The 24,256-nt window shown below is 40.5% G+C and overlaps 1 protein-coding gene across 1 annotated transcript in view; it reads left to right on the forward strand.

Moving 5' to 3' along the window:
- The window catches only part of LOC125939481 (uncharacterized), a 225,910-nt gene that overhangs the window by 77,088 nt on the left and 124,566 nt on the right, over positions 1–24,256 (forward strand). Inside the window, exons 7-8 of the mRNA XM_049654940.1 lie at positions 318–512; positions 3,059–3,292. Of these exons, the coding sequence (XP_049510897.1) occupies positions 318–512; positions 3,059–3,292 (429 nt within the window). The remainder of the gene's footprint in view (positions 1–317; positions 513–3,058; positions 3,293–24,256) is intronic.

Raw genomic sequence — 24,256 nt, forward strand, 5'->3', positions numbered from 1 at the left:
TTCAGCTATTTGAACGATTCCTCTATTTCCAAGTTTCTTCATCAGTTTATAAGATTGAAGGAGTGGGGGGCTGAAAATGAAGTGGCAAAATGTCTTACCAAATATTTGATCTTCGGTAATTTCTGAAACGAGCCACATTTTAATTACTGGGAGATCAGTATTGACTACAGGGAGTCTTGAATTTTATAGAGATCACATTTCAAAAGCTACTCATCTCCCCAACTTTAATCAACGGTAGTTGTGTGGTATTTATCTAATTCTCAGTTAATCTGACACGATGTTTAAGGAAAACATCAAATTGTGTTGTGGTTCCAAAGGCAAACCTTTTCATTATCCCCATTGTCAATTTCTCTTCCTTTTATCTCCCCTCCTCTTGTACCCGCTGCAGAGTGCCAAGTCAACCATTAATTGCACATCGAGATGTCTGGAAAGAAAACAGGCCAGCCAAGTTCTGTACTCTCACAGACGTAACTCACGAATCAAAGGCAGCAGCAGCAGGACCTTGCTGGAAGGTGAGACTCTCATGACTGACTTTTTCTCGGATGCAAAAATGTGAAATGATGAGATCAACGGTTCTTGGCTCGCTGTCCTGGCTGGCTTTTCCTCCTGCTGGGACCCTCTAGAGAAACAGAGTTTCAACAGGACTTGGTAAATATTTTTGAGGAGAATTCTACGCTCAAATAGAAGGGCTAAAATTCTCGACTGTAAAGCATTGGGAATTCCTCAAGAATGGTGTGCACAGTGCCAGGCTGGGTTCCCACTAGACAATGAGGCAGGACTGTCTCCATGCAAATGAGACAGGTTTGAGATTTGATGAATCTTCTGTCTTCTGTCCCTACTCATCTGACACTCGCTTTGAGGAAGGTTGTAAATGCAAGAGAGATTGTGGTATAATTCCTCAGACTGGCATTTCTGCCCCCTAGTCACCATTCGATTATCTTCCAAATTGCTGTGTTTCAGAGAGATAAAGATTTTTTATGGCTTGCTGACTTGAAACAACCACAAGAGCCAGCAAAGAAATGACTAAGCGGCCATGCATAGTAATTCCATTGGTAAATGAAAAAATCTTTGTTTGTATGACATTTCCAAAATTACTACAGAAGATGGATCTAAAATACAAAATGTCACATTTGGCATGCAAAACTATCACAATATATTTCAGTATAAAATTCATAGAGGCGTTTAATTTAGAATGTGTTTAATAACTCGGTCTGCCTGCATCAGTAATCCTGCCTTGAGGTTTAAAGAGCTTGTGTTATTTATTCACATGGCGTTAATTTAAAAAAAAAATTTTTGGAAACCAACATATTAAGGTTAAGTCTTTATTGTTAATTAAGATTTTCTAATTAAGACAAAAATAATTGTTATTCTGATTGGTTTTTAAGTATGACTTCTGTGAGAAAACAAAAGAAATTTAGCAACTTCCACTGTTTATTTAGCTGTGATTTGATTCCAGAAGCATACTATCTATATGGAAATATATATTATCACTCACAAAATAAAGTCTAGGCAGGATTAAAAGGTACTTAACCGTTGGCTGCAGATTAATGGGTAGCTACTAACTCCAGGAGCCAAGAGAGTACAGTAAACTGCTTCGAAGAACGGCATTATTTTTTGCTTAAAGCACAATGTAATAGAGAATTCTTTGAGGTCAAATGATTCCAAAGACTATTTGGGACTTGTGAGTATAGAAAACATGACTTAATGACATTTGAGTTATTAATAATCCCAGTTTAATTTTTGTTTAATCTGAAACAAGTCCATTAAAAAAAATCTTATCCATTTGGATAAACTTTCCAGCACTTACTAAAAATGAAAATGGCCTATTCCTGTGAGTGGAAGGTAAGCAATGAAGTTCAAATGCCCCATAAAATATTCTTGACTCCTGTTCTTTAGTTACATACAATGTATGCTAAGTTTTAGGTTAAAGCACACCCAAATGCTACTCCGTCCTTTAGGGTTTTTTTTTTTTCTCTCCTTGGAAGCCCATGGGGTAAGTTGACCTCATGCTTAAATTGAATAAAAGTATCTATCAGGTGAAGGGTTTGCCTGACCTACTTTGGACTTGACTCATCAAGGTGGTATAGGGACCAAGGGCACGCTGCCCAAAATGTACCACAAGGGCACACGGACTATTTTGAATTGAAGCTACTTGAGAGACAGCCAGTGCAAGACCACTCAGATCCTCCTCCGTCCCCCTGAAAATAGGAAATAAATCTCCCATATGAAAGGTACCCTCCCTTTACTAAGAAGTGAAAAGACATCCTTATCACCAGAGGTTGGAACTTTGAAGCGAAGAACGCTGTAGAAAGCTTGTTATTATTATTTTTTTTTACTGATCTACAATCTCAGCCCAGATTTTGCTTGGAATTACTTCCTAATTAAAACTCTTAAACACCCATTTTCTTTATCCTGTCTCTTTCTCGCAACATTATTTTGTTTCTTCCTAAAATGTCTAAAAACTGCTTTCCTTGGTCATTTCTTTATGTCTCGTTTTCATTATTGGGCCTCCTTGTGCGTGTCAAAAAACGTTGGCTTCTTTCTCCAGTTCATCTGTTCACGTAAACTTAATTTTCAGTCCAGCAAAGACCTGGAGGGGTAGAGAAAAAAGCATTTTCCTCTCCTACGGCATCCTGTGGTCTGTGATTAGTGTCAGAGGTAAGGGTTTTTGCCTTCCAAACTCTTGAGTTTGAAACTCACGGCCCATACTCACCCTCCCAGATACCTCGAAGAGGCACAATGTGTGGTTTTCAGAAGTGTTGGTATCCTGTTAATTCTATCTTATTATAATAGATGAATGGTTTCTGATGTCACAGATCATTAACATACCATGCTTAAAAATTGGCTAACCTTTCCCCTGGCGTAATTGGCAGGCTTGCCTTTTGACCTCCTAATTATATATCGTGTGTCCTCCTCTGTTATCATTGCTAATACCTGACAATTACAGGTTGAGCGAAAATAATTGTCTATTTCCCCCCACCCCCAAGAAGTGCATTGTGGCTAATTGTGTGGTTTCATCCAGTTCCTGCGTATTTCAGGAGACCTGCCTTGTCTTTAGGTTGAGCGCGGCCAGGCGCCTCAGCATCTTCAAGTACGGATGAAATGTGCAAGAGGCCTCAAGAACAAGGCTCCCCGAGGCTCCTACCGCCTCAGGGTGTCCTTGCTTGGTCGACCAGGTGGCTGTGTCTTCCAGTGGCAGCAAACGGAGCAGCTGAAGACCAGAACACACCCAGTGAGGCATGATGGAAATTTTTATGATCTGGGGCTCTATTTCCACGAAAGCCTTTATGTGGTAAGCTGGCCTTTTTGCACACATGTCCCTTTTTATGTAGCTTCCTCACTCTTCCTATCTATCCATCTTTTCGTCTCTACTCATGTGGCTTGAGATACTCAACTTTGCGGAGTGAACAGAAAGGGTTGCATTCATTCATTCGTTCCTTCAGCCAATACCCAATGAGCCCCCACTATGCACCAAGCATGTGTTGTGGACCATAAAGGGACACCCTAAGTCCCGTGTAAAATGGAAATGCTGTCTTTATTTAGCAACCACATATATGGTGGATGCTTGGTCTAGTTCTCCTCCTTTTTAGGATTTACATGCTGAGTGATTAATGATGTACATTGTTGGGCGTGTAGTACATGGATAAGCATGTAAGCAGCCAGGGATGCTGATTTTAGGTGAGAACCAAGCTTGAGGCCAGAAGAGAAGTTGGAAGGATTGTTCAGAAAATATATTATGGATATAGGGAGGGGTTCTAGAAGAGACAGTGCTGAGTAAAGGAGGAAGAAGGTGGGTAAGGTTAACCAGTGACCCTGGATGCAGGGATGAGAAACAGGCTGGAGACCATCGAGTTCCCTTTGGAAGCAGAGAGAAGGCTCAGCCTCGTCTGGGGCATGTTCCATGAAACTCTAGCCCTCCCCCACCCCACAAAAAAAAGAAAGGAGGGTGGGAAGGGGCATCTGGGGGCTCAGTAGGTTGTGTCTGGCTTCAGCTCAGGTCATGATCTCATGGTTCGTGGCTTTGAGCCCCTTGTCGGGCTCTGTGCTGACAGCTGGGAGCCTGGAGTCTGCTTCGGATTCCGTGTCTCCCTCTCTCTCTGCCCCTCCCGTGCTTGCGTTCTGTCTCTCTCTGTCTCTCAAAGGTGAATAAATGTTAACAAAATAAAATAATAATAATAATAATAATAATAATAAAGGAGGGTGGGTTAGTCCTGGGACACTTACCACATGCTGGTGCATTGACGTTGAGCATGAGCACAGACTGTTCACAAATACAGAATTGCCTTTTACACTATTAATTTGAAAGAGTAAAACACACATCTTGAGGGTCAATATAGGTATCGCAGAGTGATATTTAAGAGAAAAGCTAATTTCTCTCTAAAATAGGTAGGAGTGTGTTCTCTTTCTCCATTTCCCCTTAGGTTTTGTGCTAAAAGGTATCCTTTTAATTAATTTTAGCATGTGGTATTTCATTAAGGGTTGTAATCCATTATTCACATGAATATACTGTGCAGATAATGTCTTGTATTTATTCTGACCAACTGAAAAAATTAAAATAAGAGGCGAGACTAAAAAATGAACCATTCTGTATGGTAGATCTATAAACTCCACACGTAGGCTGTCATTATTTACTTGTTCTGAGAAGAGAATTATCAACCTTCATTTTTTTGCCAACTTTACTTTCTAGATATCTAAGACCCTTGAGGATAGTGTTTTTTTTGTTGTTGGTTGGTTGGTTGGTTTTTGTCTTTTGTTTTTTTCTTTTTAATGGTCAACAACTCTGTAGTGAATTTTAAGAATAGAAAACATATGGGGCGCCTGGGTGGCTCAGTCGGTTGAGTGTCTGACTTTGGCTCAGGTCATGATCTCACGGCTGGTGGGTTTGAGTCCTGTGTCGGGCTCTGTGCTGACACCCCAGAGCCTGGAGCCTGCTTCGGATGCTGTGTCTCCTTCTCTTCCCCATTTGTGCTCTGTCCTGTCTCTTAAAAATAAATAAATGTTAATTAAAAAAAAAAAGAATAGAAAACCTATAGCATCCATAAAAGCCATGCCGTTGAATAATGAGTGCAAAGTCTCAGGTGACCTCTGTGTTTAGAAGTTGATGGGGCTTCAAAAACAAAGAAAACAAAGCCTGCTTACCGCTGGGAGCCTAATAGACAAAATAGACATTTGGTGAAAGTCACAGCTTCATCCCAAGGTGTATACACAGTCCACTTCAGATAGGATTTGGAGAATTGGCTGTGTTGATGGTGGTGAGAACACCAGAGGTCTCTTTCAAACAAGAGACCAGAACTCTTCCTGGGAAAGAATTCTTCCTGAGAGAAAAGGAATCCCCGCTGAAAAACATTCACTGGGGAGTCAACTCTCAGTTGGCTCATCTGTGAGATGAGGTTAAAAATATGTGCCTCTCAGATGCATCGTGAGAAATGATGGAGATAATACTTGGGGAAATACATAGAATTCAGAGGCTTCTTTTATTATTGCTATCATTATTCTGTTTCTTTGATAGTGGAGCCTGTAACTGTTTCCCCAGTGGACTTTCATTTGAATATCTATGACATGTTCATATTTCAAGTAACTTTCAAACTAACCTTTGCTTGAGAACAATGTCGGTTAACGGTTTTTTCCTTTAATGACTGATCCCAAAGGCTTTGTGAAGAAATGTGGGATACTCATGAGAGGAGTTAGTCTAGGGTGGGTAGGGAGAGGACATTTTCCCTGGGGGAACCCACTGTCTCTGTGGAACCAGACTTTGAGGACGTGTTCTAAGAAAGCAGCAAGCATAATTTAACCCCTGAGCTGAGGTCTTGGTTCCTACCTATCACCTCAGAGGAATTTCAGAAATGTGGTGTTACCCAAAATTTCAACATATTATACAATTAATATTAATATTTATTTAGAGGATCTTAAACAGGTCCACGATCAGCAAGGAGCCTGATGTGGGGCTCGATCCTATGACCCTGGGATCATGACCTGAGCTCATGACTGACCCTCAACTGACTGAACCACCTAGGGGTCCCTAAAAGACAGCGCGTGAGTGGGGGGAGGGTTAGAGAGAGAGAGAAACACAGAATCTGAAGGAGGCTCCAGGCTCAGAGCTGGCAGCACAGAGCCCGACACGGAACTCGAACCCTTGAACTGTGAGATCATGACTTGAGCCGAAGTCAGATGTTTAACTGAATGGGCCACCCAGAGCCCCAAAATGTGGCTATTTTTTTTTTAAAGAGTTCAATCAACACCTAACAGGCAGGTACATTCTTTTTGTGCCTTTTAATTAAGTATCTGAAAATGTAAAGCATGGAGATAGGTTACAAAACATATTATTCAGTTTGCTTTCTAGAGCCATCTTCATTAAGAACTGTTTTATGAGGCGCCTGGGTGGCTCAGTCGGTTAAGCGTCTGACTTCGGCTCAGGTCACGATCTCACGGTTCTTGGGTTCAAGCCCCGCATTGGGCTCTGTGCTGACAGCTCAGAGCCTGGAGCCTGCTTCAGATTCTGTGTCTCCCTCTCTCTCTCTGCCCCTCCCCCACTCATGCTCTGTCTCTGTCTCAAAAATAAATAAATATTAAAAAAAAAAAAAAAGAACTGTTTTCTGGTACGGGCACCTGGGTGGTTCTTTTGGTTGGGTGTCCGACTTCGGCTCAGGTCATGATCTCACAGCTCGTGGGTTCGAGCCCCGCATCTGGCTCTGTGCTGACAGCTCAGAGCCTGAAGCCTGTTTCAGATTCTGTGTCTCCCTCTCTCTCTGCCCCTCTCGTGCTCATGCTCTGTCTCTCTCTCTCAAAAATAAATAGACATTTAAAAAAAATTTTAAAAAAATAATAAAAGGAACTGTTTTATGGTAAAAGGAGATATGGGAGTTTTATCATTGTTATTATTGGTTTAGATGCCCATCCCCGTCTGCCACCATCAAAGCATGAACTCTGAGTGCAGAAGCCACATATATTGCTGTGTTTGCTTTGGGAATACTCCATGCACGCTGTTGGAGGTTCCTAACAGAGTGTGCTACAGTTCAAATGCCAGGAGGGACTAGAAGATGAAGAGGTGCCCCAAGGACGCCTTCAGGGAGAAGGGCAAAACCACTATGTGATTCATGTTGCAAGATCATTCACAGTGTTGGGGTGTCTGGGTGGCTCAGTCAGTTAAGGGTTCGACTCTCGGTTTCGGCTCAGGTCAAGATCACGGGGTTGGGAGATCGAGCCCTGTGTCGCGCTCTGTGCTGACAACTCTGGAGCCTGCCTGAGATTCTCTTTCTCTCTCTCTCTGCCCCTCCCTCTGCCCCCTTCCCCCAAATAAATAAACAAACTTAAAAAATATTCACAGGGCTAAAAAGTACATCAAGTCTGCAGGGGAAATCAGAGCCTGGTCCTTCTTTCAATAGTAAAATGCATTTTTCCCTTCCTGCCAAAAAGAACAAAAAGTATCTTGGAATCGTCGAAGTAACAACCCCAAATTTTCTTCCCCTGTGTCAGAAGCAAACAAACAAAAATAATTACCTCCTGCCACAGCCAAGGAAAATTTACTCTTTAACAGCCTGACAAAATGTCACGGAATTACATCCATCCCTTGGTATCACCTAACAAAATCCTGGATCCCCAAAGAAATACACCAGGCTATTTCACATTCAGTGTATATAAGAAAAGTACACAGTTCAGGACAAAACCAACGCAAGAAAAGCACCAAAACCTCCAGAACTTGACAGGAAAGAGAAGTCATCGGAGGCTGTTTGGTTTCAGAATAAAAATTCTGCTGCTCAAAGTCCTGTTCATTCCACTGGGCTCTACCCAATAACAGCAAATTTTTCACTAACCACACAATTCTGCCTGCCAGTCGCTCTGTTAGCAGTGTGTGGGAGACTGACAGTTAAAACAGCAAGTTTTCCAGAAATATAATACTTTTAATAATAGGAATACACATACGGGAATGCATAAATGTGCATTGTGTATGTAATTGATATGGCGACACTTAAGACATTTTTGTCCCTACTTTTAAAATGCAAGTCTAGGGGCGCCTGGGTGGCGCAGTCGGTTAAGCGTCCGACTTCAGCTCAGGTCACGATCTCGCGGTCTGTGAGTTCGAGCCCTGCGTCAGGCTCTGGGCTGATGGCTCGGAGCCTGGAGCCTGTTTCCGATTCTGTGTCTCCCTCTCTCTCTGCCCCTCCCCCGTTCATGCTCTGTCTCTTTCTGTCCCAAAAATAAATAAATAAAAAAAAAAGTTGAAAAAAAATTTTTTTTTAAAATGCAAGTCTAAGGGGCTCCTGGGTGGCTCAGTCGGTGAAGCGTCCGACTCTTGCTTTCGGTTCAGGTCGTGATCTCACGGTTCTTGAGTTAGAGCTCCGCATCAGGCTCTGCACTGACGGTGTGGAGCCTGCTTGGGATTCTCTCTCTCTCTCCCTCGCTCTCTGCCCCTTCTCCTAGTCACTCTCTCTGTCTCTCAAAATAAGTCAATAGACTTCAAAAAGGCAATACAATAAAATGGAAGTCTAAGACAGGGTCATCTCTATTGTAACTCCACGAACAGGAGAAATTGGCTTCATAAGGTCATTTGGGAGGGCAGGGTACCTTACAAATGCTAACTGGGGTGGGGAGGAGTGGTGCCTTATTCCCATGCGGAAAGGAGGGACTGAGAAGGCATTGCCCCGAAAGGAGGGTAAATTACAGAAGCACCTAGTCTGCTGAGGAAATGCCTGCATTACCCTCTTGTAAGGTTACAGGTTAATGGATGTTGGAATGAGGGTACAATGTTACACATCACAGTTGGCTTCCCTTTTGGCGTCAGGCTGTGCCAGGAGGCAAATATTTGCAGGTTAAGGTGAAAAGGTTGCTCATAGGGTTGGAGAAGTCTCCTGAGGGAGGTAGTGGACACATTGGCGAGCCCAAAGGTAGTATCACCCCCAAGCTCCCAAAATATGACTTCCAGATACCGTCACTCGGATTTTGTTTAAATAAATTTACATCTTAACATTGATTTTCTCCTTTTGCAGAGCGGAGGTGGTCAAAAAATGATGAGTTAACTGACAAGTCTGAGCTCCAGTCCCCTCGTGTAAAATGTTTGAATACTCTAAATTATGGATTTTAAATGTGGGTTCGTTTCCTTTGAAGAGTTTGAATAATTCCTTGGTAGAGACGTTTGGAACCTGCTTGTCCTTTGACACTTATCCTGGAAATCTTTCGTATAGAAAACATCGCCTTCTTTGTGGATCGTGGTCATTGACGACAAACAGGCTAGGGTCTTTGAGAAGATATATGCCAAAAAAATATGCCTTTTGTCTTTCAGTTTTGGCAGGGTGATAAACAAGTTAAATAGGCAGATTATCTTAGTGTACCGTTCTGCCAGACATGTTTTGTTTTCAGATTAGGTTCTATGAACACCTGGAAATTCTAGATGTGATAAGAGCAAATAGCTCTGAGATGCACAGATAAGCACCTAAGAGAGAAAAATGATTTCCTTGGTTATCAGAAATGAAGAGGAAATTGAAAATCAGAGAGGGAAGTGAGTAATCTGAGGTTATGGCTGCCTTGGATGGGGGGGGAGAAGAGAGTATCAATCTTGGGTATCTAAAGTTTTAGGTTTCAGTGACCATTCAGGAGGTAAGGCCTTGGGCCCATTAGCTATGGAGTGTTGAAAGTCTCCTGCATAAATCAAGGATGTTCAAGACTGGTCTGAAAAGGACTAGACCAAGAAAAAAATCTGCTCTCAATAGGGAAATAAGAAACTCCTCTTTCTCTAGGCTCTGCTGAAAATTTTATTTCTCCAGGGGTGCCGGGTGCCTGGTGCCTGAGTGGCTCGGTTGGTTAAGCATCCAATGCTTAGTTTTGGCTCGTTTCATCATGATGAGATGGTTCATGAGTTCGAGCCCTGTGTCGGGCTCAGTGCTGACAGCATGGAGCCTGCTTAGGATTCCCTCTCTCTCCCTCTCTCTCTCTCTCTCTCTCAGAATGAATAAACTTAAAAAAATATTTTTCCTGTTAATCTAGCAATAGAATTCCTATGATGGAAAATATATAGTAGTTGAAATGAAACACTCAAAAGGTATATAATATAGATTAGACCTTCTGAGGAGAGAGCTAATGGCAAGCTAAGACCTTGCTTGGACTGCACCACTAAGGGATAAAGAGATGGAAAAAGTGAAGTGATTTGGGAGAAGGTCTCACGTGCCTCTTATAATATTTCTGGGAGCAGAAAATAGAGAGAAAGAGGGAATAAACATTACATGAGTTAATTTCTCAGCGAGGTGTTAATTTCCCGGACTTGCTGGAAAACCCAAGCTCTCAGATTCAAGGAGCAAAAGTCTGTGAGCAGGAGAAAATACAATCAATCCACAGGTGGACGCATTGTGATGAACCAGCGGACGGCAATTATAGAAGTTTGAGGACAATTGAACAACGTATTCAGTGCCATGGGAGAAAATTTAAGAAGATGGTTACCTAACTTACCCTTCAAGAGTTAGGGTAGGGAATGGTCCAAATGAAGAGAAACACTGTTGCCTAAGAATACTGTATTAGCATCCTAAAGCTGCCTTAACAAAAGGCTGTAACCTTAGTGGCTTAAAAAAAAAAAAAAAGAATTTTACTGTCTTACAGTGCTGGAGGCGAGAAGTTTGAAGGCAGGATGTCAGCAGGGCCCTGCTCTCTCAGTCTGTGCTAGAGAAGAATTGTCCTATGCTTCTCTTCTCGCTGCTGGTAGCCCCAGGTGCTCCTTGGCCTGTGGATGGACCACCCCAATCGCCTGTCTTCACATGACCCTCTCCCCGTGTGTCTTTACATCATCTTCCCTCTGTGTGCATTTGTCTTTGTGTCCAAATTTCCCCTTTTTATAATGACACCAGTCGTAATAAGTTAGGACCCACCCTAATGACCTCATCTTAACTTGGTTAAACTTGCAAAGATCCTATTTCCAAATCAGATCACATTCTGAGATTCTGCGGGTTAGATTTCAATATAGCTTCTTTGGGGGGGACTCCGTTCAATCCAGAACCCATGTATCCTTCATAGAACCTTGCTAAAATAACTAACAAGGAATATCTCTCAAGAACAAGGAAGAAAGAAAGAACTGATGTCATCTTGTACTATTCTTTTGAATCCTCTATATTTGAAACGTTTTGTGATTTTCCAAAGGAATACTAAATAAACAGTATGCCTTTACTATTCAGTTTTGATAAACTATTAGGCAATTAAGAGCTTTTGGATAACAGAGGACGGAATAAATGATTGTATCATTTGTATAGTTACATGATTATTTCTCCAGCTAATGAACTCAAAGTTAAATCAAGAGTTGTGGCTAAGACATCTCTACTTGTACAATATGTACACCAAATTTGGAAAGCACTGATTTCGACCACTCATATATGCATGGAAATTCATTTTGTTTACAGCTACAAAGATGAGAAGCTATAGGAAATGGTACTATAGAAAACCACTACGTAAGGAAAATCTTATTCTAAGAAAATTGGACTGATCCTTTGAAAACTTGGTGAAAGATTTTACTGTCTTCCGTTGTACTTGGTTTCTAATATTCTAATCTATGTGGGTAAATAAACATGGAATCTTCAGAGCTGTAGGGAAAATTGAAAGAGAAGAGAAATCAAGTACTTTGTAAAAATCTAAAGTCATAAATTAAGAATTGCAATGACTATGAGAAGCATTTTGCATTATCACTTAAAGTATTATCACTATTTAAATATATTTAAATATGACAAAAACATTACTGTTGCACTTTAGCAACAGTATCTGAGCTGAAAGAACATTTTGTTAATTATTCGATAAAACTGCTATGCTTATAATTCTCATCTTCATTGGGTACAGGCATTGGCCAACTTAAACAAATGATACAGGGGCGCCCAAGTGACCCAGTCCGTTGAACTACTGACTGTTCATTTTGGTTCAGATCATGATCCCAGGGTAGTGGGATTGAGTCCCGCTGGCATTGGGCTCTGCTCCGAGTGTGGGACCTGCTTGTGATTCTCTCTTTCTCTCTCTGTCCCTTTGTGCCTCCCCCACTCAAGCACTCTCTCTCTCTCTCTAAAATAAAATGTAAAAAAATGATACAGATGGTAGGTTAAAGAAACAAAACCAGCAGAATTGAGGCAAAGAACATTGATTAATGAATTAAAAAACAATTCTGAAAGGTCATGTTCTCAAGTTGGGCTAAGCCTTCAGGCAGCTCTAACAAACGTGACCAGGCTGTCTGTATGGAGCAGGTAACCCATGCTGACTCCGAATTTGCTGACATTACAGGGTTATTATTTCTGGAAGGATGTAGCATTCTGGAACAATTTCTCTAATGATTCCATTAAGACCATGGTTTCCTTCAATTTGGGCTTCCATATTTCATTTTTCACATTACCCGACACCACAAAGAAAATAAAACCGGGTCTTGGATAGAGTGTCTGTGTCACCAAGGGGGGAAAGAAATCACTCAATTTTGACGGTACTTAACCCCATTTTATTTGATAAGCACATCTGTTGTTTGAATCACATGTCAGCGTGTGCATGATGAAATTCTATGAATGCTAGTTTAAAGGCAAAAAAGTAATGTGCCTTACGGTAAGTTGTGGCAATCGAAGGATTTAAGAAACAAGCCAGACACACGCCATCCTTTGATTGGATGGTATTTAAAAGCACACCACAGCAAAGAAGCTACAGGAAAAGGAATATCTAGAACAGAATGTGACGACCACACAGGCTTCCACCTGACAGAATCGCAGTGAGCAGGCGATTATTAGTCTCTTACTTTCAAAAGGATCTGCTCTGTACTAATTTGTGACCGAATGAGGCTTTTTCTATGGATGAAGGTAAGGACAATACCTCTTAATTCCTCGAAAAGAATCTTTTGGAAATACTTCCAGAGAAAATTTTTTTGTATATTCAAATGCGAAGAATAAATAAAGGGAACCAGAACATGGTAGGGTGGTGGATAAGTGTGCGCTCTTTACCTGGAATTGAATTTTGGTTTCCAAAATCTGCTTAGCGATGAGACTTAGAGCAGGTGCCCAATCTCAGTTGGTTAAGCGTCCAACTTCGGCCTGGGTCATGATCTTGTCAGTCCCGAGTTTGAGCCCCGCGTCGCTCTCTGTGCTGACAGCTCAGAGCCTGAAGCCTGCCTCAGATTCTGTATCTCCCTCTCTTTCCTCCTCCCCCACTCACACTCTGTCTCTCTCTCTCAAAAATAAATGAACATTTTTAAAAAACTTAAAAGGATAAACAATTGTGTACAATATTTGTATCTTCAGTCCACTCTTTCTAAAACCAGTAAAGTGTTTTATTTTTTTATTATTTTAAAAATGTTTATTTCTTTTTGAGAGAGACAGAGAGAGTGTGAGTGGGGGAGGGGCAGAGAGGGAGGGAGAGAGAAAATGCCAAGCAAGCTTTGTTGCTGTCACAAACCACGAGACCATGACCTGCACTGAAGTCAGGAATCGGACCCTCAACCTACTGAGCCACCCAGGTGCCCCCAGTAAGGTGTTTTAGACCAAGATAGAATTTTCTGTTTTCACTAATATTATGGTGTGTAACCTCAAAAGAAATAAGTGAGATAAACATAATATTTCTCTTTCATAAATGAGAAACTGCATTTTGGAGAAATGATGCTAGTTACCCAAGATCTTATAGCTTAGTAAGGAAATGTTGGCAATGAAACCCTTGCTCTGTACCTCTGGCTACTCAACTACCTTCTGTCTCTAAAAAGGGCTTTCCACTAACCCCAGGGGCATGATCAATGTTCCTTTGGTCATCATTAGGGAAAGCGGTCTTTCCATCACCTCACTCTAGCACTTTCCTTTTAACACATAGGTTGACTTCCCATTACTCTTAAGATAAATCAAAGTCTTTGCCATGGATTCAAAGACACTGGTGATATGGCCTCAGCTTCTGTCCACAGTCTGATTACCCTCATTAATCAGAGCCAACTTTCCATTATGAAGCCAGGCACACTCTTAGCTCGGGCTATACTCAAGTTCTATATATCCTACAAGTTTGGTGTGCCATTGGGCATTTGTCCCCAATGGTAACTCCTACATATCCTTCAAATCCCAGACTCAATCACTTTTGTTATCATTTATACGCATGAATGAGCTCCAACAAGATTTCAGGTGTTTGAGGGCAGTGGGCGTATCATATTCTTGTGTCTTTTGAAGCATACAGTATTTGTACATAGTAGGCATTCTTTTTTTAGAAAAAAATTAATGTTTATTTATTTTTGAGACAGTGAGAGACAGAGCATGAACGGGGGAGGGGCAGAGAGAGAGGGAGACACAGAATCCAAGACAGGCTCCAGGCTCTGAGCAGTCACCACAGAGCCTGATTCGGTGCTCGAACCCATGGACCGTGAGATCACGACCTGAGCTAAGTCGGATGCTCAACTGACTGAGCCACCCCGGCGCCCCCATAGTATCAATAGATACTTCTAAAATACAAAATAAAATGAAATGTGAAACTCTGGTTATAGAGATGCAGCAAGGTTTATTGTAAACTCAGTTTGCCAAAAATGAGTACAAGGAAATGTCAAGATAATCTTAAGAGTCAAATCTTGGTAACGGTAGCTTCTAAAACGGAAATAGACCTGGCTGAGAAGACCCATCAATTCAGAGAAAGAGATACTATTTTCACATTACCTATAAATGGGGAGCCCATCACTGGTAATGAATAAGAAAATACATATCAATGTTTTATGATTTTATAATTTTATGTTTATTTTTTATTTTCTCCCTTCTTTAATATTCAAAAGCAGTATTTTAGGCAAACCTTTTCTTTTTTTTAAAAAAATTAATATTTATTTACTTTTGAGATATATATATATATAGAGAGAGACAGAATGTGAGTGGGGAGGGGCAGAGAGAGAGGGAGACAGAATCTGAAGCAGGGTCCAGGCTCTGAGCTGTCAGCGCAGGGCCCTAGGCGGGGCTTGAACTCACCCACAGCAAGATCATGACCTGAGCCAAGGTCAGACACTTAACTGACTGAGCCACCCTGGCGCCCCATTAGGTAAAACTTTTCTAAAGAGAGAAGTGAGCTCAGAAACTCCCTTCCTTGATGCATGGCCAAATTGGACAAAGCTCATTCTCAAGTAGAATGCCTTCTAAGAATTCCCAGGGTACATAGGCATGCATGGGGACCTCCACAAATACATCTGTTTTCTGTTTTAGTAACTGCAAACTTGGTTATTTTAAAGACCAAGTACACAGTTCTCCAGATTAGTTTTGATATTTCTAAGTGAAAATAGCTATATCGGCCTTTCTAATTATAGAATGCCACTATAAGCTCTTTATTAAGAAAATCATAGAATTTAAAAACTATATGTAAAAGTCTAGTTCTCAGAAAGCATGTGTGTCTATTCTGCAGCCATATTAAATGCATACACACTCACCTTCCTTTTATTAATCATTGCCATCTAACCTAAGTTGCTTAAATTATTCATTCACTGTAGAAATGAAAAATAGATTTAGTAAATAAATAGGTCAGCACTTCAAACTTAGGAGAAAATATACATAATAAAAGAGTTAAAAAAATTTGAAAATCTGGCAAGTAGTATTCTTGAATTCACATTAGCTTACTTGAGTTACTGGAAATCTTTCATGTTTGCTGTTAATTCAGATGGAAGTTGCTGGGTTAGTCAAAGGCCACTGCAATGTACATGGCCAAATAGATTAATTTTATTTGTATTGCATAATATATTTTGCATATTGTCGTTCATTCAATTACCAATAACCTGTTGTGGTAGATTAAAGATGGCTGTAACTTTTTTGCTGTTCCCCCCGCTGAAAAGTGAACTCCATGTTTTCTCCCCTTCAGTCTGAGAGGTGGGGGGAGAAGTCTGTGACTGCTTAATCGATAGAATATTATGGAAGAGATGCTCTCATTTTCTAGGTGTAAGTTCTGGTTTTAAAAGACTTGAAAGGACAGGTAGCTTCCGGTCTTACTGGAAACCATGCTCGTAGAGCCCTGAGGTGCTACATAAAAAAATTCCTAAGAGGCTACCTTGCTAGAGAGGAAGGAGAGGCCTTGTTAACAACAGGAGAGAGAGAGAGCCCCTGAACTGGGTCTAGCTTTCCCTTTGTCTTTGCCAATGTGCTTGGCTTGTGAGAGAAGCCATCTTGGACCCTCTGGTTCAGGTCAGCCACCAGATAAATACCACCCAGTGGCCCCAGCTGATGCTGTGTGGGGCAGATGAGTCACTTTGCTGAATCATGCCTCTTTTCTTGATCCACAGAATTGGCAGATATGGGAAAATATTATTTCAAGCCACTAATTTTTGCATTAATTTTTGTAACTGAAGAAATTATTTCTTTAGCCCCTTATATGACCAAGTATATATGACCAAGTATATCAAGAGCTGGAGGAATAAAGTCAGGACGTTCTCTGTAAATTGGCTATTACACACTGAAACTTGTGTGCTTAAAGGGAAAAAAATCATTTTATTTCTAAGTTCAGCTTTGGATCCCCCAAAAGGCATTTGGATCTTGGCTAGTCCTTTAGTTATGCTATCTACACATAAAAAGGTAGGTGTAGAAGATGAAAGTGGATAGAGAGGGGGTCGTTATGGACTGAATTATATCTCCTGAATTGTGGCTGTATTTGGAGAAAGGGTCTTTAAAGTGGTAATTAAGTTAAAACGAGGTCTTTAGTGTGAGCCCTAATCCAATATGGCTGCTGTCGTATAGGAAGAGGAGTTTAAGATGCAGACACACACCCTGGAAGACCATGTGAGGGAGACTAACTAAAATTAACCCTGTCAACACCTTGACCTTGAGTTTCTAGTCTCCAGAACTGCCAGAAAATAAATTGCTGCTGTTTAAGTCACTCAGCCTCTGGTACTTTGCTATGACAGCCCAAGAAAATGAATACAGGAGCTCATGAACAACCGGTGACAGTGAATTATCCTTTTTTTTTTCCCAGTTGGAAAGAAGAAGTAATGATAGATTTTAACCTTTTAGAATTCTATGTGTAAATCCGGCATCATTGAAATAGGGTCTGGCTCTCCTATTCCTTTGGCGTAGCCACATTATATGTAGGTAAGTTTTGGCTAATTGTAGGGCACAAATAGTTACCTCACAAATTCCACAGAAAACCTGACTTAGATTCACTGTACTATCAGACTATTTCATGTATCTATTGAATTTTAAGAAGTCTATCAACCAGTTAATATTTATACATCAGTGTGGCAAGATATCATTATTATAGTGGTAGATGGGCACCATTTTTGTTTTACTGGAGGGAAATCCAATATGAATAAAATAGCAACTTTTCAAACATGACATTTAATCCATGCATGTAAATCAAACTGAGAATCTATTATTCATTATTAAAAGGGTGGCATATTTTTATTACATTGAGAATGAAACACAAATACTGTGAAAAATTTAGTGCCTCTTCTTGAAATTTTAAGACACTTATCATGTAGTCAGCTAACCGATACTGGCACTCGTTTTAAAATATAGCCATGAAATTAATAAGTTTGATGTTTTATGCCTGAAAAGAGGATGCTCAATTTCAGTGAACTAGGCAAATTTATTTTTTATTTAAAGCTTCCTAAATACTTAAGGTGGTAAAGTACTTCAGTAACGTTCTGATTCCAATATGTATATGAAGAATATAGTTCATATTCTTGTCATTATTAGTCACGGCCACAGTGTTCTTCCCTGAAGTGCTTTCTGAAAACTGCATATATCAGAAACTGATTAAAATGACCTAAAGTATTAATTCTTAAAATATGATGAACCCAACATTTTGCAAGAGGTTATTTTCTGTGTGACATTTAATACCAAAAAAAATAAAATGATTTTAGTAACTCATAAGATGGGGCAGTCTTAGGACACCTAGAGCCTGAGCATCATTGCTTTTATTGATTATTGATTATTACCATTAGTAACGAATAATCCTGGAGTATAGCATGCAGCTTTAGAGAGTTTTCCATTATATCAGTTGGAGGAAGGCTTTTGTCTCGTCAATTCTTGGACAGGTCACTTCTGTTGGTCAAGAGGGCCCCCAGATTTGTGGGAACGGAATTTGCAGATGGTTTTTCCCATATGGTGTGGTTGGTCGTGGGGCATCCTGCTCTTGTCCAAGGTCTGGCTCTTCTACTTACTAGTGCTCAGCACTTTAGGAAAACACTTAATCTCACTGGCCTCAGTTCCCTCATGTGTACAATGGGAATCTAATACCCAATTCATAGGGGTTTTGTGAGCATTAAATAATATGGTGCACAAATCGCTTAGTGTAGTGGGTTACATGTAGGAAATAATGGGTTGCTCTAATTATTTTTATCATTATGATAATAATCTGCCACGTAGAATGTTCTCTGTTTCCCTCTGAGTTAGGTTTCTGCGGCTCTTCCCTTCAAGAAGTATTAGTTAATCCATCCTTGAGTTATTTAAGACAACTCAATTTTCGTTACATTTATTTGATGCTCTTTTGCCTCTGCTCCTTGCTACTAAGTGGTGTGAGGGGTTCAAGGCCATCAGTGTAGAAGGTTACTTTATCACTGTGCCTCGTATCCTCTCGCAGAGAGGAAGAGTAAGTATAACTGAGTACCTACAGTGTGTCAGTTTCTTCACCGTACGCTTAGTATACACTATCAATGCAAACTTCACATCACCCAGTCTATTGTTAAACCCATTTTGCAGGTAAGAGAAACTGAGGTTTTGGACACGAGGATTTGCCCATACGTTTGAAGCTGAGATTGAAACCCAGGTGTGAATAACCCCACAGAATAAACACCGAGGTTCACAATCCACCCTAAAGGAAGCAGCAAGAACTGATATATTGGTTTTTCTATCTCTCTAAATTACTCATCAATGCCCATTATATTTCTTTTTTGCTTTTACCAGACTTATTTCTATTTCTAATGCCAAAACTCTCTCTCTCTTTTGAGTCTCTTCCCTGTACTTTTGGAGGACAGATCTTGTATCATGTAGTAAACTAACATTTGGGAATGAGGCTGTTACAATACATGCTAAGATCTTAAGAATATTTGATAACACTGGAACGGAAACCTTTTGGGAGTAGGAGTTGGGTCTATTTTGTTCACTGCTGTATCTAGCACCTAGAAATGTGGCTGTCTCAAATATTTCTTTTTTTAAAAAATTTTTAATGTTTTCATTTATTTTTGGGACAGAGAGAGACAGAGCGTGAGCAGGGGAGGGGCAGAGAGAGAGGGAGACACAGAATCCGAAGCAGGCTCCAGGCTCTGAGCTGTCGCACAGAGCCCGACGCGGGGCTCGAACTCATGGACTGTGAGATCATGACCTGAGCCTAAGTGGGACACTTAACTGACTGAGCCACCCAGGTGCCCCTCAAATATTTCTAAAATGAGCAAATCTAAAAAGTCCAGAGTCTCAGTGCAGACTTTAAATAGTCAGCTATTGCCTGCCTTTTAGTTGAAACGTTTTTAACTTTAAAACTGTTTTTGGTGTTTTATGCAGCTTCACATTCTTTATTTTATTGGAAATGATTCTGACGTGCCATAAATCCAGCCTTGCCCTTTGTGTCTGTTCTCTACATCTGTTCACATTTGCTGTATTCAGAGTTAAGAATGCCCTAGTTACAAAATAGTAGTTCTTCTCCGCGTTGCATGCCATTCAACAATCAAATCATTCTGAATTCTCTAAAGAGGAGAAACTTGCTTCTATATTTGAACTCACTCACATTCAGAGGGGATATGTTTTAGTGTTTCAACATCTACACAAAATGCTTTACAATTACTTTTAAGGCCCTAATTCTCATATGAACACCGAGTGGAGCCACAAAGGGCTGAGAAAAGTTAAGGAATTTCTCCAAGGTCGCATGTCCTGTTAAGTGTGAAGAAAAGGGCCAGTGATCTTTTCCTACCAAGCAGTAGTCAGTGACTTTTCAACTGATGGGTCTCTGAAAGCTCATGGTGGGAGCAGGGAAATGATTTCTGGTCAAACAAAATCATCATTGGAACTCAAGGGCCAGTAAGGATCTATTTAGTAAACTGCAAATCAGATCATGGCAAGCCTTTGCTTAAGACCCCCCGGGGGCACCTGGGTGGCTCAGTCGGTTAAGCGTCCGACTTCGGCTCAGGTCGTGATCTCGCGGTCCGTGGGTTTGAGCCCCGCGTCGGGTTCTGTGCTGACAGCTCAGAGCCTGGAGCCTGTTTCAGATTCTGTGTCTCCCTCTTTCTCTGACCCTCCTCTGTTCATGCTCTCTCTCTGTCTCAAAAATAATAAATAAATGTTAAAAAAAAAAAAATCTCCCAGTGGCTCTCCATTGCATTTAGAATAAAATCCAAATTCCTTGTGGGTTTCACTCCAGCCTCACTTTCCATTCTCTGAACACAACCAGCTCATTCTTGTCATAGGGCCACTGAATTAGTGGTGGCTTCCTACCTACTAGGGTTCCTCCTTCAACTGTGACATGGCTGGTTTCAGGTTAAGTATCACTGTCTTAGACTAGATTTTCTTAACAGATTTATTCCTTCTCTGCTCATTTGCTAGTGCATCACAATTTTGTCTTTGTTATTTCAATATCAGTAGTGGTAAATTAGAGCATTTATTGCTATTAAAATGGTCTGATGTGTTATCGATTACCCCTTCCCGCATCAGATTATAGATTAACGAGAACTAGAAGCTTCTTTGTCTTTATTCAATTATTTTTATTCTCAGTGCCAAAAATGGTGCTTAAGTGCAGTATGAACATTTAACAAAATGTGTGTGAGTGAATGAATGAATGAATGAATGGAAAGAAATAGTGAAGTTGGATTATCATTTTTGATATAGTCAAATCAACAATTTAGTACCTGAGAAAACATGAGCCAATCATTACTTTCCTAAACTTTTTTTTCCCCATCACCTGTGAAATGGGCTAATATCAATTATATAAAAGGATTGACGTGATCAGATGTGATAATATGCCTTTAAGAACTTTGTAACATAGAAAATGTGGCATAGGTATGACTATTATTACTAGATGTCTTTGGTACAAAGTGGTTGCCCAAAGGAAAAATGTTGATAAGCAATTATTGCCAAAAGTTTTCTCCTTTCCAAATGATGCATTTGTCTGCTCCTTTGTAAAACCATTTGTGGTTAATTTGTTGGTCTTTGATCTAATCATGCTGCAGATGTTCAGAAATGCCATCTTTTTGTGCATTGAGGCTCAGTCACTGGGGTTTGTAAAAGTAATGGGCTGTGCCCAATTTTTCCCCAATGTGTTCAACTCTCAGGGACAATGAGGGGGAAATTTATCTTTTGCCTAACAAGGAGAAACTGAAAAGAAAATTCAACTTTTTGTTTTCACAGTCAAAAAAAGGGGGGTGTGTGTGGAAATCCCAGAACTGAATTTCCTAAATTAAAATATTCAATTAGATTTTGCCATCTCCCTGGAGTGAAATATTCTTAGTTGAACATTTGAGTAGCATGTAGAGATGAGTTATGACACATTGAGGTTGAGGTCAGGTAATGGAATTTCGATATAATGAGATGGCATGCCATATATTTCTTTTTGGTTTCAGTCACGTGTGATGGGAAATGGAGGAAAGGTCATATTTTTTAGCCTGTAATTATTCAGGTCTGAATCAGTTTGATTTTCAAGAGAAAGGTGGTTGCCCTACGCTGTGTAAGTCACACGATCAAGGACACACAAATCTGTCTTATCTTTGTGTCCATATTAGATGGTGATACTCAAAGTGTGGTCTGAAGGACCACCTGAATCACCTTACCTTGGCATGCTTGTTAAAATTCACATTCCTGAGACTCACCCCAACCTTATTGATTCAAGATGAGAACAAGGCCTGGAAATCTGCATTTTTCATCAGCACCCTTGGGTAATTCTTAAACAAATTAAATTTGGGGGACTGCTAGTCTAGAGCCTTGAGGATGTCATTGTATGATTGCTGATGTTTCTCAGATGATTACAGTTTGTTGTTGAGAAGTCAAAAAATTAGATCCGGGACTGGAGGTTTTGAGAGATCATAGAATTGTGACCCCGTTTCAGGAAGATTTTTGTTCAGAATTACTATTTTGTAAGGTATCTGGTGAATCTAGCCCTTCAGAAAGAACTCATTCTTTAATTAAGGATCCTGCACAATGGGGTTTTATTGAAATAAAAAATGTTTTTTCTCGGTCAGTCCCATGTGTACTTTCAATGCCTGACCTCAAAGTGAACCATTTAAGAGAGAACAGGCCGAAACACGTGGAGAAAGAGCCCTAGCTCCTCAGTTTGTAGGAATCACGAAGAGAAGTAAATAGGACAGAGAAGAATCCCCTTGAGCCTTTTCTCCGTGAATCCAAGGCAGGCTTTTTGCTGTAGCACCTCCTCCATCAGGAAGCATATCCTGAATGGCCCTGCTGTAGATTGCCAAAGTCAGATACTAGCCCTACCGTCGACATCTATTGTCTGTGTGACCTTGAACTCAATCTCTTTGTCTCATTTGTGTCCTTCACAAAATGGAGCTAAGAATAAAATCCTCTTCTTAGAATTATTGTGGTGATGGAGTTGACAAGGGCAAAGTGATTTAAAGGGTTCCTTGCATTTCATCAACTTCCGATAAATGTCAACTATTGACATACTACCTTTGAGGATTAAGGAAAACCAAAGGAAATCAATTTTCTAAAACAGGGAGCTAGAAATACTACAGTTGCACCTGAGAGCGCGTGGTTTTCCAGGGGTGTGGGAAGGAAGATTTTCTCTCGGATACTATTATAGCTGTTACCACCCTCCGTCCTTGATCCCTAGTCCAAGAAAAGTTTCCAAGAGTCATTACTTTATTTTATCCCACAGCAGAAAGACTGGGGATTAGAACTAATGTGCCTATTTATTTATCTTGGCTGAGGGACTGGAAAGGAAAATAATGGTACTATAAAACTTTCACTGGATCACCTAGGTTACCCTGGGCTGTGGCATCAGTTCCCAATCATCTGTCCAGAGTTGTCTGCCTCAGAAAGAACATGTTGCTATTTCTACTGCAAATTAAGTGTATTTCTTTACCTCCTGGACTCCCTTATTCTTTGAATGTTAGTCCTAGAAGACGCTGTTTAGTTCACTTCCCAGTCTGTGTAGCTGCCGCCTTCCCTTTATCACCACTGTCCTCCCTCGTCTTCCACTACTAAATGCTACTACGGCCAGCATTTAATAAATGGCAAAATCAAGATCCTGAGATGGTAGGTTACCTATGTAAGTGATCAGTTGGTATTTGATCTCATGTTTGTTTGAGGCCAAAGCCCATGATTTTAACCACTAAGATATGTAGCTTCTCTTTTAAAGTTGGAAAGCACTTAAACGGAATGGGTTTGAACAATGAGGACTGAAGTAATCCATGTTTAGGGTCAAGTTAAAGTCAATGCACCTAAATGAACCATTTAAGGTGCATTTAGAAGAATTGGAAGCAAAGAAATGTGCAGATAGCCCCATTGTCGACCTACCTTGAACAACATAAGCATTATTGAGTATTCTGCTTCTCTACGGAGGTACACATTATATGAGTATCTGCATGTTCCTCAGCTATTGACTTGGTCATGAACCTGACAGAAACCACTACATCCCTGACTTTATCTCTGGTGACTGAGACTGGTGGCTCGAAGCTCTTTGGTCATAATAATCATCTTGATAGAACAGCGAAGACTGAACTTGAGTCAATACAAAGCAGGCCAATGAATCAGTGTACATCAGCTTGGTTATTCTACAGAAACAAACAAAAAACCCTCAAAACATCTCAGTGGCTTAATACAATAGAACTTATTTTTCACCTAAACTCCATGTCCACTTTAGGAAAGCTGGGGGTTCTGTTTTAGTCATTTTTATTCTGAGTCAAAGACTGATTGAAAGATCGCTGTCTGGAACATCATTTGTCACTGTGACAAAGGACAGAACAAGAGAACTCTGGAGGGTCTAGAACCAACATAAACGTTCTGGCCTAGAAGTGATACTTGTTATGTTCACTCACAGATCATTGGACAGAACTAGTTCAAGGGCCCACCCACCCACAAAGGAGCTAGGAAGTGCAACCCTACCACATGTTGAGAAATATTTGATGAACAGAAAATATTAGAAATATTTGACAAACAGCATTAATGACAATATGGCTTCTTAGGAGTGATCGGAGCTTCCTAACAGTTAGAACTGTTCCCGCAGGCATTAATTTACCTCATGAATTGGCAAACCTTCCCATCAGCCAGTGTAGGGTTCAGATGGAGAATGAGCAACTGTCTTGCATGTTATACAACAGATTTCTAACGGAGCAAGGGGTCGAATATAACACGGTTTCTCAATTTTTGTGTTGTATCTGCCACCTGTGCCTTTATTA

The sequence above is a fragment of the Panthera uncia genome, assembly GCF_023721935.1.
Source record: "Panthera uncia isolate 11264 chromosome B2 unlocalized genomic scaffold, Puncia_PCG_1.0 HiC_scaffold_25, whole genome shotgun sequence".
Classification (NCBI taxonomy): Eukaryota; Metazoa; Chordata; class Mammalia; order Carnivora; family Felidae; genus Panthera; species Panthera uncia.